The sequence below is a fragment of the Podarcis bocagei genome, assembly GCF_964188305.1.
Source record: "Podarcis bocagei genome assembly, chromosome: 1".
Classification (NCBI taxonomy): Eukaryota; Metazoa; Chordata; class Lepidosauria; order Squamata; family Lacertidae; genus Podarcis; species Podarcis bocagei.
The window spans coordinates 43,698,475-43,716,142 of record NC_138125.1 but is presented as its reverse complement, the minus strand read 5'-3'; the positions used below and the strand labels follow the sequence as shown (position 1 = coordinate 43,716,142).

Here is a 17,668-nt window from a genome sequence, read left to right as displayed (position 1 = left end):
TGGGTAAACATTTCCCCCTGTCTACTTTGGCGGATTAATATTCCAGAGCCTTTAAATGTGTTGTAGGAAGAGGGGGTTATTGTTTTGTTTTGGTTATAACTATTTATTTTGTGCTTTTATCCTGTATATTTATCTTGTGAACTGCCCTGAGATCTTCAGTTAAAGGGAAATATATAAATTTAATAAATAAAATAAATAATACAATCAGATTATGTGTCCTCAGAAATGACACCCCCTCCCTTTTAGGAATTCGCTAGCAGAGTAACCTCCATATTCTTTTGGGATTACTTTTTGTTTTCATCAGTCACAAGTATGGAGGGAGGATCTTTCCATTTCACTTCTCTCTGTTCCATACTTTTCCAATCTTAAATTCAGGTTATCCACATTTCTGCAACGATTCGTGATTTTTTTTCTTCAGCATTTTCGTGCAAATTTCTCCTAACAAACATATTTTGGTCTGCACTTTTGACTAAGGTGCACATTTCTGCAAGCAATTTCTCCTAAGACGCATTTATGTTATTTTTCAGCACACTCATTTTTATGCACTTGTGTACAGATTGTTTAATTGGAGAACTGTATTGCAAAATTTGGATAGGCGCAAATTTCAAAGGATGGCTGTGTTCTGGTCTTCATACCGTTTCAGAAGGTGCAAATTTGGCTCTAAAAGCTAGGTGAATTGAATGTCTCCCCCACCCCTAGTCACAAGCCTTTTTTATTTTCAGAAGATGGTGCCCATTGTCTGCTACTTGGGTTGGATTTTGTAGTTTAAATTCAAACTTTTATGTTTCTGTACAAATGATTTATAGGCACATTCTAGTAAGGTAGTTCTGTGACGAAGGCCCCTGAAAACAAAGGAGTTCCACTGATTTACATGGTGTTTGTCATGAAATGCTTTTGCTAGGTTGTGCTCTGTGTTTTTTCCGTGTTTGTGCAGCCAGAGAAGCTTCTTGGCATCTGACACATCTTCAGAAGAATAAGAGAACATTGAGTTACAGAAACTTGTATTTTGTGGTTGTTAACTGCTGGCAGGTGGGGTGGGGATTTTCCGTAAAAAAAGCTGCATGCTCTTTTTAAAGTAGTGCTGCTTCTATGTATTGTTCCAATTAAAAACAAACAACTGGATCTTCAGGATCTATAATGGAGTGAGGCATCTGCAGAACCTATATTCCCTTGCCTCCAGAGTAAAACAATAGGATCATACCTCGCTCCAGGGGGCCCTTTTTTGAAGATCCCTGTCCTTTCTAATGGCGGGGCTGCACCTGTGCCTCATTGCTGCCATCCACTTCCATAATAAAGCACTACTGGCCAAATGGACTTCACACACCCCTCACTGCCTTGTTGGCCATTTTGGCCTGAAACTACATTTGGGCCACTGACTTGTCTGTCAAGTTTATAGGCCTGAAACTTTTCTGTGGCAAGTTTTTGAGTTAGGAACTCTGCGGAGCACTTTGGAATAAGGATAAACGCGTTTTTCAAAAACATTTCAACATTGCAATGGGTTTATGAATAATCAAAATTGTGTTTTAATTTAAAACAACAAATGCAAACAACTCACGGAAAGGAGAAATATTTGTTTCAGATAATTAAGTTAAAAAGAAGGAAGGAAGAAACCTGGGGGTTTTTTGCACAGGATTCCTGGAACATACAGACATATTTTACAACAAGCTCTCCCCACAATATTTCAAGTTTTTTGTTACTGTTGTTTTTACACGTTTTCATATGTTTACCACTTGGTGGATTGTGTAAGGGCAGATTCTGAGGCAGTAGAAGTGACACCTGACCCCCTCCAAGCTAGCCCTCCCCACTTTCCATAACTCCTGCCCAAATGTATCACAAAACTGAATTCCAGTTATGTTACAACTATGCTCCACACAGTAACACACATAATACAACCTAAACTAATCGGTGCCAACTGATCTGGACATTACACAGATAAGACTTAACCATATAAAATTTCTGCATCAACCTTAGATAAGAATATTAGAAGTGGTCCACCTACATCCAGGAGATTATAGAACAGTGAGCACACATTTAAACTCTGTTCCATGCATTTCCCCTATTCTCAACAACATAGGAGGTAGGCAGAGAGTCTTAACATTCTCACTGGCAAAACAAACATTGTTCAGTGGAATGGGAGAGCTTCAACGTTTTATTGACCTTGCTAAAGAATTCAGAGCTGGTGAAAAACACCACCCAGCAGCTGCCTCAAGGCCGTATCCTTGGTCAAGTCCAGTGTACTTAGAGGGGCCTTGATAGGAGCAAACTGAAGTTCTTATCGGGACAACCCTTGTGCTGCCTTCTACTTCCAGTCTTCGCTGGAGAAGGCACTACGTTTACATGCCATGGAGTTTCAAGCATCAGGTTCCAGCATCTCTGGAGAAATGTCTGCCATGAAGCGCTGCTTGCCAGCTGGTGTAAGATTGTGAAATGACAGACCATTCTTAAGGTTTGAAAAGCCACAGGCCCCATATTAGTCCCGACTGTAGAAAGAAAGAAAGTCCTGGAAAAATGATTTGAAAGGAAACAAGGTAGAAGAGTCTTTTGTAACAGGATCAAGTAGCCCATACATGAGATGAGATGATTGGTTTAGGGAAGCCCATTGCCAAGCTTATGCCATCCAGATGATTTGGACTCCATCTCTCATCAGCCCCAAGTATCACAATCCAAATCATCTAAAGGGCACCAAGTTGGAGAAGCCTGTTTTCAGGTTAAAGTAAGGACATCTACCTTCAAATGTGTTTTAAAGAACAAATACTATCCTGCGAGAGGAATGTTGTTCCAGTGCAGTCAGTAGATGAAGTCTCTGGAGGTTTGCAGGTATGTACAAATCAAGTGGCGAGAATCTTCTTACAAACACCAAACATACTCCTGAAATAGGAACTATCCCAGAAGCTTCACAATATATATATATTAAGACTTGTAGGAGTCCAGCTTTTGATTGTCTTCAGCAATGAAAAAGAGAAAAAGGTAAACATTGAAAAGCAGCTCAAGATGGTGAAAATTCCCTCTCGCATTCTCAGAAAGGACGCTGACAAGTTCCAAGCCGTGTTTGCGGGGCCAGGCTGCCCTTGATCTGATAACTCCAAGAGAAAGACTGCATTCGAACACTATGATATGCTAGGTGCTTCTTAAGTTTGGGGTCAGCAGGTGGAGGTCCGTTTCCTATACCGCTGAATAAGGGGCACCAGGCACTCTGGAAGTCCCGTCTGAAGCAAAAAGGGGTGATCAAGGAGTTCCTGGGCTGTTGCTCGCTCCAACGGGTCTCGTGTTAACATCCGTTCCAAGAAGTCTCTTAAAACTGGAGATGTCTGTGAAAACAGAACAATTCAGATAAGCCATTTCAGGGCAGGAGGGTGGATGAAGGGCAGTATACACAGTTAATAAATAACAACCAGTAGTAGTACTTAAGGACATATTTAAATATGCAGACTCTGCAAATGATGCTTGTGTGGAGAAAGTCCTCCCCTGTGTTGTTTCAGGTGATCGTGGAGAACTCTTTGCTCCATTGCTACTTGACTAAAATGTGATTGATAACATGATCTAAGCAAAAAGTGGAACCACTGGGCTCAGGAATCATTTTACTAGCAGCTTTGGTCAGGTCCAGCGTTTGATTTAAGACGCAACGGTGTACACAAAACTTTTATTGTGAGAGGCATTTCTTGTATTAGCCACTAGATGTCAGCACCAGCCTATAGAACCAACAGCTGAAATCAATTCTAACTTCTTGATTCTGAGTCTGAACAAATCTCAAGCAGTCAGTATAAAAGGTGGGATACATAGACACAAAGGCTGCAACTATCATAAAGCAACAGCCCAATTGTACTTGGGTTCTATGGCCCAATTTTCAGGGAGCAGGAGCTGCCCTTAAATGTTCTCCACGGCAGTTTCAAATATCACAAGATCCTTCAACATGGAAAGAACTTCCACACAGGGGGAAAATAGGGCAAATCCACATATATTACCTTGCGTGCTAATAACACGTGCCTTTGTTTCACTGTGCAGATCTGCTACATAAGACGTATGTGAGATTATCATAAGCAACCACCTATACTGGTTTTTTCATGCCTTTCCGTGTACAGCTAGAGGCTATGAAGTACCTGGCTGCGACATTTCTTACAAACTGACTGACCTTATGAGAATTCTTTATTTTGGGAGGAGGGCTGTCACGGAGCCTCTTCATTGCTTGGACTGGAGAATCGCTGAAATAAGGGGGTTCTCCATCCACCATCTCGATCACCATGATTCCCAAAGACCAGATGTCTACCTGCAGAAGCAAAATATTGCATCAGTACAGATGGCCTGTAGAAAGATACCCCATGGTCCTCTGGCGTATACAGAACTTCTTACCTGTGAAGCAGACTAGCAAAGAGGTACTGGGGGCCTTATATCAGGAAAGAACCTGAAAGGCTGAATCAGGAGTGGGGAAACTGTGGCTGCCCAGATGTTGCTGGACTCCAACACCCATCATACTTGACTACTGGGTAGACTGGCTGGAGCTGATGGGAGTTGGAGTCCAAAAACAACTGGTTCCCCCCTGTGATATCTTAAAGGACTCATCCAACCTCCAAATTATAGCACTAAAACATTGCTTCACAATGTTCCTCTTAGGACTGTCATTACCTTTCCTCTTTGCTTTTACACACAAATACACACCCACCCAAAACTTCCAAGTTCTGCTAAACAATAATAATATATAATCATATTTTGTTAAATAGGAAAGTTGTCTATTTCCATGTTTTATTCTGGATTTGTGGGCTTGACTTTGCTACTTTTAGACTTTCAAAACTGAGAGCAGTTTTATATTCATGCTAACCTTTCACTGGGGTGGAGATGTAAGTGCTGCTGGAATTAACGCAAAAGCAACACAATCCAGATTCCTGCATCCTACCATCAAGCACGGTTCCCATCGTGGTGGGCCACACACTTCCCAAGTAACGTAGCAGAGAGCAGGAAACACTGAGGCATGATAGGTCAGATACACCTATGTATGTCAAGGCATTGGTTTCAGAAGGCATCGTAAACCAGGTTTAAACGGCTATGTCCTGCTCATTTGCTGCCTCTTTTGCAGTCCAGGAATGATAGTTACCTCTGTGGTGTATGGAGACCTTGAAATAACTTCCGGAGCCATCCAGTACGGTGTCCCCACTAAGGACTTCCTTTTAGGGACGTCCTTACTGATTTGAGCACAGAAGCCAAAGTCGGAGAGTTTCACCTATCCCAAAGAAGCAAAACGTTACCCTAAAGTTACCAGGAAAATAAAATGGGGAAAGGGGGCAAATAAAGCAGGTTGTAGGAAAACCTGGAGGTAGCCTGGGTCCAGGGATGCCAACTTGAATGTTGGGGTGGGGACAGGTAAGCCCCATCCCACAAGACACAGCACATGCACACCCTTTGAATAGCAATGCCCATTAACTGGGGGGGGGCAACCCCCTGAAATATTTTATTGGGAGGGCCGAAGGGACCTCAGTCCCTAGGACAGGCATCCCCAACCTGTGGCCCTCCAGATGTTTTGGCCTACAACTCCCATGATCCCTAGCTAACAGGACCAGTGGTCAGGGATGATGGGAATTGTAGTCCAAAACATCTGGAGGGCCGAAGGTTGGGGATGCCTGCCCTAGGAGTTGGTTCCTATGCCTGGGTTGCAGGAGTAGGAGGTGGAAAGGGGGCAAAAAGTGAACATATGAAACTACAGTCAAACCTCGGTTGTAAAACGTAATCCATTCCGGAAACCTGTTCAGCTTCTGAAATGTTCAACAACCAAGGCGCGGCTTCTGATTGGTTGCAAGAGCTTATTGTACTCAAACGGAAGCTGTGTCAGATGTTCGACTTCCAAAAAACGTTTTCAAGCATTTACTTCTGGGTTTTCAGAGTTTGGGAACTGAAACGGAGCCATTTGGGAACCAAGGTTTGACAAACCCTTGGCTAGCCTAGTGCTGTCTATGCTCAACAGCAGGAGAATATCCAAGGGTAGCCAACTTGGTGCCCCCTAGATGTTGTGGACTAAAAACCCCATCAGCTCCAAGCAGCATGTTGATGATGATGATGATGATGATGATGATAATAATAATAATAATAATAATAATAATAATAATAATAATAATAATTTATTTCTACCCCAGCCACCCTGGGCGGCTTTCAAGAGAACATTAAAAACAGAATAAAACTTCAAACATTTAAAACTTCCCTAAACAGGGCTGCCAGGGATCATGGGAGTTGTAGCCCAAGATGTCTGGAGCTTCATCACATTGGCTGCCCCAGGGCAAAAGTCTTGCCCAAACTGCTGCCTGAGGACCATAGTAGACAAGACATCATCTATGAGATTAAAAAGACCCCCAGGCAATTGCTACAGGTCAAGTGTGGGCATGAGAGGCCTGATCCGATTGGGACCCTGCCGCAGAGGGAATGGGGCTTCAACCTTTGGCCTGACCCTTCCTGCTGGGGTTCAAATCTGGACTGGGCCCTCTGCTGCCTGCTATTTTCTTGGCATGGGGGGAGCCCCCACTTGCTCCAATGGGAGGTGTGCGCCCCACGCCATGCAGGTACAGAAGGCTCAGGCTGGACTGGGAACACAGGGAGGCGAAGAGTTAAAGCCTCCTAATCCCACCACATACACTGGGTTCTTGATCTGGATGCCTCCCAAAGGTGCTTGCAATTTACTTTTTAAAGCCATTTGCAATTGCTAATTCATGTGGATTGGTTGTCCACCGTGGGCCTGAAATCTATCTTAAACTACGGAATGAATTTGTGACTTTCAGTGCACAAAATTTGCTATGGCACGGAGGAGCTCGAGAGAGAGCTTTGCAAAGCATTGTCAGGGAGGAGAGAGAAGAACCCAAACTGCGAAGGAATTCTTACCCTTCCATCAAGGGTCAGGAGAATGGAGTCACTCTTAATGTCTCTGTGAATCACACCTTCGGAATGCAGGTAAGCCAGTGCCTGCAGGACTGACTCACACACTGTAGCAATTTGCTCTTCATTCAGCCTGAAACAAGAAGCAAAAATAAAAAAATCGGAAGTCATTTTCTTTCATAGAGCAGAAGCAATTAAATATCCAATTATGTCTGATGGCATGAGATTTAAGTGAACTTCCTGCTCCGTCCAGAGTATCAGAGCTTGTAATGGAATGGTGGGAGCCACAACCATTGATTTAGAAAAGGATTAGACAAATCTATGAAGTACGGGGCCTGCAGTGACTGGAATAGCTATGTGGAAGTTTCATATACAAAAGACACTTGCAGAATTCCAGAATTTTGTGGGAAGGATTCATAAAATCATAGAATTGAAGAGTTGGAAGGGACCCTGAGGATCATCTAGTCCAGGGGTCAGCAACCTTTTTCAGTTGTGAGCCAGTCCACTGTCCCTCAGACCATGTGGGTGGCCGGACTGTATTTTGAAAAAAAAATAATGAACAAATTCCTATGCCCCACAAATAACCCAGAGGTGCATTTTAAATAAAAGCACATGTTCTACTCATGTAAAAACAGGCTGATTTCCGGACCGTCTGCAGGCCGGATTGAGAAGGCGATTGGGCCGAATCCGGCCCCTGGGCCTTAGGTTGCCTACCCCTGATCTAGTGCAACCCCCTAATATGCAGGAATATGCAGCTGTTCCATACAGGGATCAAACCTGCAACCTTGGCATTATCAGCACCACGCTCTAACCAACAGAGCTATCCATAATTAAAGCGAATTAAAGTGTTCTGTGGCCCTAGCACAACAAATGCACTGTAACAAAGAAATTGATTTTTTTAGGAGGGGTAGGAAAGTAGAGAAATGCACTGAAAAGTGTGGGATAAACAGATGATTAATGACAGACATACTGTGTAAACACCCCACAAGGAAATCAGGATGAATGCTCATTGTCGTATAACCTCCCCTCGAACAAACGGGAACAAATGCTCAATGAAGGCAAGACATAGTCTAACCCCCATGTAAGTTTTGCGCAAGCAAACCAGGTTGGGGCAGCATGCTGGAATCACACAATATCACCTTTATACATTGCACCAGTGGGAAACTGCCAATGTAGAATTTATTAGCAAATCTAACACTGTAGAACTTGAGCTCAACAAATCCTGGGAGTGGGCAGCTTGCGACAGAAAGTAATTGTCCCTCTTTGTGTATTTATTTACATTACTGATCTCGCTAGGCCTATTCATCCCCAGTGGCTGCTAGCTGGGTGTGGCTGATGGGACCTTGTGTTTATTGGACTGCGTTCTTATTTATTCTCACAGTGGCCAATCAGACGCCTATGAGAAGCAACAGCACACACCTTATTTGGGCTCTCCTGAAACTGGCGTTCAGAAGGATATGCTGCCTCTGACAGTGGAGATAAGACACAGATACCAGGGCCAGTAGTTCTTGATAGCCCCATGGTCCATGAATTTGTCTTATGCTGACGGAAGCTATCATTTATTTATTACATCTGTATCCTGCCTTTCCTCAAGTATCTCAAGCCAATTTACATGGTTCTTCGTCATTCTATTCTTACAACAACCCATTGAGATTGATCAGGCTGACAGACGGTTACTGGCCCAAGATTGGGTATGTTTAGCCTGGCTAAGAGGAGACTGGGACGCGGGTGGCGCTGTGGGTTAAACCACAGAGCCTAGGACTTGCCAATCAGAAGGCTGGCGGTTTGAATCCCTGTGACTGGGTGAGCTCCCGTTGCTCGGTCCCTGCTCCTACCAACCTAGCAGTTCAAAAGGACGTCAAAGTGCAAGTAGATAAATAGGTACCACTCCGGCGGGAAGGTAAACGGCATTTCCGTGCGCTGCTCTGGTTTGCCAGAAGCAGCTCAGTCATGCTGGCCACGTGACCTGGAAGCTGTACGCCAGCTCCCTTGGCCAATAAAGCGAGATGAGTGCCGCAACCCCAAAGTCGGTCACGACTGGACCTAATGGTCAGGGGTCCCTTTACCTTTACCTTTAAGAGGAGACTGAGAGGAGATAGGATAGCCATATTCAAATATCTAAAGGGCTGTCACATGGAAGAGGGAACAAGCGTGTTTTATCCTGCTCCAGAGGGTAGGGTGGTGAACCCAAACTAATGACTTCAGGTAACAAGAAGGGAGTTTCCAACTAAACATCAGGAAGAACTTTCTGTTGGTAAGAGCCGTTCGACAGTGGAACAGTCTCCCTCAGGAGGTTGTTAAGCCGAGGTTGGATGGCCACCTGTCATGGATGCTTTCGTTGAGATTCCTGCATTGCGGGGGGTTGGACTAGATGACCCTCGGGGATTCTTCCGATTCTATAGTTCTATGATTCTATGATATTTTAGGCAGGAAAGGAGGGAAGAAATGTGTTGCTTTAACCTACCTGATTTGGGACAGAATATCCGTGAGGGCTCCTCCCTGGAGAAATTCCATCAGCACCCAGAGCTCATCACCAACCAGGTAGCTTTTGTACATCTCCACCACATTGTCATGTTGGTAGTCTCTCATTATCACCACCTGAGAAAGATGTGGATAGACATGGAACTGAGGCTTGCATCCAGCGCAGTGCAAAGTAACCATCAGTGCAAGGATTTCTGTGTGCACAATGGGACTTTCCATCAGATACAGTTTGCACAAAGCAAACTGGATCACCAAACGATGCAATCTCACAACATCAAAAATACAGTGGTGCCCCGCAAGACGAAAAACTCGCTAGACGAAAGGGTTTTGCGTTTTTTGAGTCGTTCTGCAAGACAAATTTCCCTATGGGCTTGCTTTGCAAGACGAAACGTCTTGCGAGTTCTTGCAAGTTTGTTTCCTTTTTCTTAAAGCCACTAAGCCGTTAATAGCCGCTAAGCCGCTAATAGCCGTGGCTTTGCAAGACAAAAAAACCGCAAGACGAAGAGACTCGCGGATTAATTTCGTCTTGCGAGGCACCACTGTAAGTTCCAAACATTTACCGTATTTTTCGCCCTATAAGGCGCACTGGCCCATAGGACGCACCTTGGTTTTTTTTTTTGGGGGGGGGGGAATGAATAAAAAAAAATTATCCCCCCCCCAGCCACAGGGCTGGGGCGGGGGAAGCCCGAGCTGCAGATGTCCGCAAGCCTTGCGCGCCCGGGGGGAGGTCCCGCCGGGCGCGCAAGGCTTGCGGACACCGAAGCACAGGGCGTCCTCCGGAGGACGCCCCGTGCTTCGGGCTTCAGGCTGCCGCCCCAAGCCTTGCGCGCCTGGCGGGACCTCCCTCCGGGTTCACAAGGCTTGCGGATAGCTTCCTGAAGCATGGAGAGCGAGAGGGGTCAGTGCGCACCGACTCCTCTCACTCTCCAGGCATCAGCGAAAGCCTGCATTCGCCCCATAGGATGCACACACATTTCCCCTTCATTTTTGGAGGGGAAAAAGTGTGTCTTATGGGGCGAAAAATACGGTACATCCCAAACGTCGCAGATCAATAGCCTGCCTGGAGTATTCACTGTCTTCATTCATCTCCCTACTCTATATTAACTACTATACCCTCTTTTGTAATCTGGCCAATATTCTCTTTGTCGACTGCCTTTAGAAATACAGGACTGGTTCCAGTTAGGCATGTTTTAGTCCCATTGAAATCAATAGGGTAATTTAGTCATGTCTAACTCAAATCCCTTTGATTTCAGTGCACTAAAGCTCAGCTAACTTAAATCTGGATCCACCCCATTCAGTATTCCTTGCCATCCCATTAATCTCTTCCCTCATCTAGTCACCTCATTGAAAAGGAGCTCTCGTCGCTGCTGCTTCCGCAAGTCCATCATCTTCACTGCCACCTGCCGTCCAGAATGCTTCTCGCGTGCAATGCAGACGATACCTGTAGACCCCTCCCCAATCTTAACATAGTTTTCCAGCATCGTCCTGGGGTCGCCTTGGTCCACCACCATCCTCAAAGCAGCTTTGAACTGCTCGTGAGTTACGACAACCGGATCTTCACTGGATGGCTGGGCTTTCGAGTCCAAGGGAAGGTGGAGGTTGCTGGAGCTGGTTTGGGTGTGTCTGTTCCGGGGGGACCCCGCAGGCGACGGCCGGCCTGGAGGCAGGGCCGCTGCAGTCTCTGCAGTCAGGGATTTCTGAGGGGTCCCAGCTTCTGAAATCCGAGCGTACTCTGGCGCTGGCTGGTCCGAGGGAAGGGACTGGGATTTGGCAGCAGGGCTGTGCGGTGAACCCCAGTGCTGTGGCGGTCGGAAGAAAGGACTGGGCTGGAGGAGAGCAGGAGAAAATAGCATTATTAGGAGGGCTATCAAGTCAGTTTTACAAAATCTGAGTCCATTTCTCAAATGAATTTCTGTTGAATCGTTAATTGCTTAAGGGTGCAATCTGAACCTGCTTTGCCCTGGGATGGAGGACATGGAAGGGGCCCCTGGTCCAGCCCTGCTGGGTTCCACTGGCCCCTACCTGTGGAGTGATGCAAAGCTCTTCATCCCACCTGCTGAATAGGCAGGCAAGCAGGAGTATCGCTGGCATGAGCCCCATGGTTCATAGCCAGCAAAAAGCCACAAGTGGTGTGTTCTGAGGGCAAGGTGGGGCTGATCCCAAGCAAGCCCCCATGCCCAATGCATCAGGCCCAGTCACAGCACTTTGCTTGTCTCTCCCTTCCCGCTGTGGCTGGCATGCACCGCAAGACCAGGGGAGATCTGTGGCCTTGTGTGATGTCCACAGGGGAGCCAGGTTCTCCTGTTCCTCTACAATTTGAATAATCAAAAACTATACCCAGGGCTGTTTCAGGATGAACTACATGAAGTTTGTAATAGCGACAAACAAGCCCAAATGGTTCTTAGCTTACTGGTTGTGATTTCTTTGGTGTGATACAAATTGCAATCTCTTGTTTAGATGTAACACTAAGTCTGTTTCCTTTCCACGCTAGCAGGGATGAGCGAAAAGGCTCAGACAGGTGTATTCACAGGAAACGGTTAAGTATGGCTTACCATGACATGTGAATGAGGTCACTGATTTACAGTGTCACACCACACCAAATGTACACATCTCTATCAGCAAAGTGCTGGTTATGCTTGGAAAGGGGAGATTTGTGTTTTCCAAGGCACCTTCTAACATGCTGCAAACCTCTTGAAAAACTGGTTTGGTGATGACAGAAGTACAACAAGGGGAAATGCTTGTTGTAGACATCCAGAGAAGCCTAAGAACATGCCCCCACCCCTTGAAAACAAGTTTTCTGTGTTATATGCAAGAACACTCACAATGCATTAAAAAAACATAGTTGCTCAGTTTTATTTGTTAAAGCTAGTTGACTTTTCAAAACACGCACACTGGAAACATAAACAATTTGGTTCCATGCAACAAAACATTTCACACTTCTAGTATCTGTATGACAACAAATCAATCAGTCATTAGCTCTTCCCCCCAAAAAGCAACCAACATTATCTGTTCTTCAAGGCAGCAACCAAACAAAAAAAAAGAACAACTCTAAGCATACTCTTAAAAATTAAGTGATAGACCTCTCTTTGCCTGAGATCTGCAAGAGCCAATGCTAGTCAGAGTATCTATCCCCACCCCCCATCCATAAAAAGTGAATAAATACTTTTGGCCACTTTGTAAACGGATCTAAGATTGATGGATGAAAAGTGCTCTGTTAAGAACCCAAGTGAAGATGCAGTGAGAGAGTCAAATAAAAGAAAATGTAATTACCCAAATTGGAACATTGGCCATAATACCAGCATTCTCTTGGGAAAAATGCCCAGAGAGTTTCAATAAATGTAAGTGATCCTCGTGTCACTGGCACAGCGACTTGCAGTAGTACAGCATTAATGCTTTTATTGCATTGGTTTTGGGTTATTTCAAAAGAAGTTAGATTTCTTTCCTGAAGAATACAAGAATCCCCCAGGACACTACTGAAGAGAACCAGCCTTGCTTTATGAGAGAATACAACATAAGCCCAACCTAAGAGGAAAAGAGTTCTAGAAGATCAGCAGTTTGCTACAGCTTGGCTTGAAACACCTAAATTAATAGAGAGCCACATGAGATGATCGTTGTTGCTATCATTTACATTTCTGTCCCATCCCACTTCTTCTACAAGTAGTTCAGGGTGGTGTAGATGGGGGATTACTTCGTTTTATAATCACAACCACCCTGTGAGGTAGGCCCAGCTGAGAAAATATGGGTTTCATGGCTTGGTGAGGGAAGAGATTTGAATCAGTTGAAACCTCTCAGGATATGGACAGGTAAAGTGGCAGCCAAGACACAGACGCATCGGAAAGCAGCCCTTTGGTTAGCTGGGCTGGAGAAAGCAGTGTCTGTGGGGGATTAAAGAAGTAGATCCACTGTGGGCCCAGACTGAGTCGCAAGCTTCTTTTTCTAGGTTCAAATGCTGTCCTTATTAAGTAGCTGAAAGTCAGTGGCCTTAACCTTAAGGAGGTGTGGCTTTGACAAATTAATACATAATATAATAGAGAGGAGAGGAAGTTTTCCTGTTTTCCCAGCACCTATACTCCACCTTGACTGTACATAGTGAACTATCTAAGATAAGCTTTTATTTTTTAACCTATTGACCTCTGTGGGTACACACACACAGGGAAATGCAAATTTATTTTGCTTAGTAACACATTGTGGGTTGGGGACACACACACACACACACACACACACACACACACAGAGTTACAAGTAACTGCCTGTTGAAAATTACTTCCCCGTCTTCTACCTGCACCACCCTTCCATTCCAGCTGAGACACGTTCCTGGAGGAAAGGTGTTTTCAAACCTCCAGCTTTGTTTTACAGACGTGTTTTATGTAACCTAGAGCACCCAAAAAAAGAGGTGCCATTGCTCACAGAGGCCTTCCTTCCTAATGATTGGACCAAATATCCATTCTCCATGTCAAGCTTTCTAAAAACACACACGCACAAGTAGCCATGTGCCTAGAAAAACAGAAATTTGTTCTGTTTATTTTAAATGTTTATAGGATGAACAAAGTTCTCTGAAGGCAGTGAGCAGCAGTATAAACATAAATACTCATTATCATATTACAGTGGTACCTCGGGTTACATACGCTTCAGGTTACATACGCTTCAGGTTACAGACTCCGCTAACCCAGAAATAGTACCTCAGGTTAAGAACTTTGCTTCAGGATGAGAACAGAAATCGTGCTCCAGCGGCGCGGCAGCAGCAGGAGGCCCCATTAGCTAAAGTGGTGCTTCAGGTTAAGAACAGTTTCAGGTTAACAACGGACCTCCGGAACGAATTCAGTTCTTAACCCAAGGTACCACTGTATAAACTTTCTAATTTAAAAAATAAAATACAAAAAGTAAGCAGACATACTTTGAAATATAATCCAGGCAGTAGAAACACTTTGCTAGCATCATAGAATCACAGAATTGTATAGCTGGGTGGGTCCAATAAAAGTACATCAGTTAAAAGGTGCTCGAAAGAGAAAGGTTTTTTTAAGCATTTCTGAATGCCACGTTTGAAGGGGCCAACCATGCATTGCTTGGAAGGGAGTTCCACAGAATACAGCCCACCACTGAAATAACCTGTCCCTTCTGCTATCACTCTAACAAGTGTTGGTTCCACAATCTGGAGGGTCCTCAGGCAAGACACCTCTGTGGTTCCCCCTCCCTCAGTGACTTGACCTCCTTACTGTCTAGGGATGGAGGAGAAAATAGATTCAGTTCACACTGAAAGATGAATCCACCTAATTCTTACTTTCTGAAACAATATGCGAACTGAAATACCTTTCAAAATCTATGCTTCTCCAAATTTTGCAATGCAGTTCTCCAGGCATGTCATGTGAACAAAAATATACATACCAGGGGGCATATAAATCTACATATTAGTGAAAATAATATAATCCTATATAAAAATGAGTTATATTAGGTAAAACTGCTTTGCAGAAACATGCATATCAGGCAAAATTACATACAAATATGTCTATACAGTGGTACCTCAGGTTAAGTACTTAATTCGTTCCGGAGGTCCGTACTTATCCTGAAACTGTTCTTAACCTGAAGCACCACTGTAGCTAATGCGGCCTCCTGCTGCCACCGCACCGCTGGAGCACGATTTCTGTTCTTATCCTGAAGCAAAGTTCTTAACCTGAAGCACTATTTCTGGGTTAGCAGAGTCTGTAACCTGAAGCGTATGTAACCTGAAGTGTATGTAACCCGAGGTACCACTGTACAGTCAAACCTCGGTTCTCGAACGGCTCCATTTTCTAAAGTTTCAGCTCCTGAACGCCAAAAACCCGGAAGTAAACACTCCAGTTTTTTAAACATTTTTCGGAATCTGAATGTCCAACACGGCTTCCACTTGAGTGCAAAAAGCTCTTGCAACCAATCGGAAGCCGCGCCTCGGTTGTCGAACGTTTTGGAAGTCGAACGGTCTTCTGGAATGGATTACATTCGACAACCGAGGTTTGACTATCAGCAAAAATTAACTGATGATTAATTTTCATAAGGACTTTAAAGTAGCACACAAACTGCTGTGGAAAGCTGAAAGTGCAAAAATGAGAAACTGAGAGAAACTGAAACTGACAGAGTCACCAATTCCTACTTGTGCGATCCATACCATTTTGCTTTTCCCCCTTTCACTGAAAGGAAAGACACAGAATGAGAAACCAGCAGAGGCCTCAAGGTGCTCTGCAAACACCCTTTAGGGGAAAGAGTGGTGATGCTGCAATCTAGGTCAAGTTAACATGGGCCGCAGCCTGACTCGCTCACTACTTGCAATCTGCTCTCGCTGAGCAACCACAGTGTGTGTCATCCTCTTGCATTTATGAATATGTTCTGAGTCAGCCAGAACTCAACACACTTTCAGCTGAGCTTCCTCCTCTTGGCTGGCCCAGAACAAACGTGGTTAGTCAATAGCAGCAACCAGCTGACACTGCAGGAGTCGTGCACAACCAGCTTCCAAAGAATTCACAGCATTAAAGGCTGAATTGGTTTTTAATCCTGGATGTCTGAAAGCACCATTCAGAATCAGATTGAGGAAGGGAAAGCCAGGAGTGCCATTTTTAAAATTACAGACATTTCACACACACACCATATACACAAGTTCTACTCACGCACAACTCTGTATATGTGAAGTGCCGGAAAATAATGAAATAAATAGAATCATATCAGGAAGCGGTGCAAGACTGAAGAGTCCTTGTGGCTAGTGAGGAGACGCTCATGGAGTTCGAAAAAGACATCAGAGAGGGCAGAGGAAGCCCCAAAGAGGCTAGAGGTGAAGGGACTTTGTTTAGGCTGCTCAGCCTCCCCGACTAGCAGCTGATGTGCAACAACACAGGGAACTCTGTTTTGGATTTTGTTCTGGCATCCGTAAACTGAAAGTGATTACTGAAGAAATCCTGTAAATCATGAGCTATACTCAGGTTGATTTAATGCGGAGAAGAGATGGAACTAGAATTGTAACTAAGGCATTTAATTTCATAAAAGCCGTTTTGGTAAAAGTAAAAAAAGGCATTGGCACAGTGTTTGTGTGAGGTGGGAGACATCAGGAAGGCCAAGGATCTGTGTGGGGCCAAAGGAGAGGTTCATGCAGTCACAGGAATCCTGCCCCCAGCCCAGGGGTTCTCAAGCTTTCTACCTTCAGGTGAGACCGTGGAAAATGACTGAGGCCCACCAGCCACAAAATGACAGTGCAGGGGCAAAGCCCATCAGAAAGTGGCAGATGGAGACAGCATTTGGCATATCCACCTATCAATGACTAGCATAATTTTCCATGGATATCAACTCAATGTTGATAAATTCTTTACCACAGCATTTTCCTTGCTGCGAGGAGTTCCATAGCTCAACTTTCTTCAAGCTACGACAGATGTTGGCTCTGGAGGTATTGTGACTCAGCCTCTTCAATTTAGACAGAATTTGCTGATCCAGTGTCTCTACATGGAGAAGGCTTTTTCTTTTATATTTTCCCCTTCCCACTCCTACTTGCCTCTCTAAGTATTTTTACCCATCTCTTGTAGTTTCTTATCCCATTCTCCTTTCACACTCAACTTGTGCCTTACTTTCAGCACATGCACCCCAGCCTGTCAGGCAGTGGCGTAGCGTGGGTTGTCAGCACCCGGGGCAAGGCAAGTAATTTGCGCCCCCTAACCCATGGATTTGCACCCACTAACCCTAACCCCCAGATGTTGCGCCCGGTGCGGCCCCCCTGCACCCCCCACGCTACGCCACTGCTGTCAGGTTTTTTTTCATCCCTCCCTCCAGTCCTTCTACATTCACTTCTTCCTCCTGTAACAACTTTCCTCTCTTGTTCCTTTCCTTTGTATTCCCAGCTTGTTTGCTAAATAAATAAATAAATAAATATTATAATAAAAAATATGACTGGGTTGCTTGGGGCAGAGCAGGCCAGGAAGGAGGCAGACAATGACACAAGCCCACTGGTGGGTCCCAGCCCACTGCTTAAGAACCACTGATCTACCATTTTATTTTCTTAAACAAATGCAACCTTGAGAGCTTAAGTGAATGAATGGCCATTCGAGGGCAGGGCAGCTGCATTCACCATATTTCCAACAGGTATTTTCTCACTCAAAATTCAGCCCCAATTATGATTTTCTCCCCATGAGAAGAATAATAGGTAGTCTCAGATTCAGGAACATCTGGGTCTTTAGTACACAAAGATCAAATTTCATTGCACTTCCGTATCGTCATGAGGCCTAGAAACATACCTTTTGAAGAAAAGTAGAGGGTCCAAGGACTAGTTGCATAGTGATCCAGAGTAATGGATTGTCCAAGACCTGATACTATTCTGCAGCAGGGTCCC

The 17,668-nt window shown here is 44.7% G+C and overlaps 1 protein-coding gene across 11 annotated transcripts in view; it reads right to left on the bottom strand.

Moving 5' to 3' along the window:
• Window positions 1-1,499: 1,499 nt before the first annotated feature.
• The window catches only part of LOC308594927 (serine/threonine-protein kinase PAK 6-like), a 51,190-nt gene continuing 35,021 nt past the window's right edge, over window positions 1,500-17,668 (bottom strand). For all 11 annotated transcript variants that reach the window (XM_081208502.1, XM_081208501.1, XM_081208509.1 and 8 more), the window contains 6 exons: window positions 10,671-11,156; window positions 9,314-9,447; window positions 6,856-6,982; window positions 5,087-5,212; window positions 4,130-4,264; window positions 1,500-3,308 (listed from right to left, as the gene is read on the bottom strand). In XM_081208502.1, coding sequence (XP_081064628.1) covers window positions 3,141-3,308; window positions 4,130-4,264; window positions 5,087-5,212; window positions 6,856-6,982; window positions 9,314-9,447; window positions 10,671-11,156 — 1,176 coding nt within the window. In that variant the 3' untranslated portion in view covers window positions 1,500-3,140. The remainder of the gene's footprint in view (window positions 3,309-4,129; window positions 4,265-5,086; window positions 5,213-6,855; window positions 6,983-9,313; window positions 9,448-10,670; window positions 11,157-17,668) is intronic.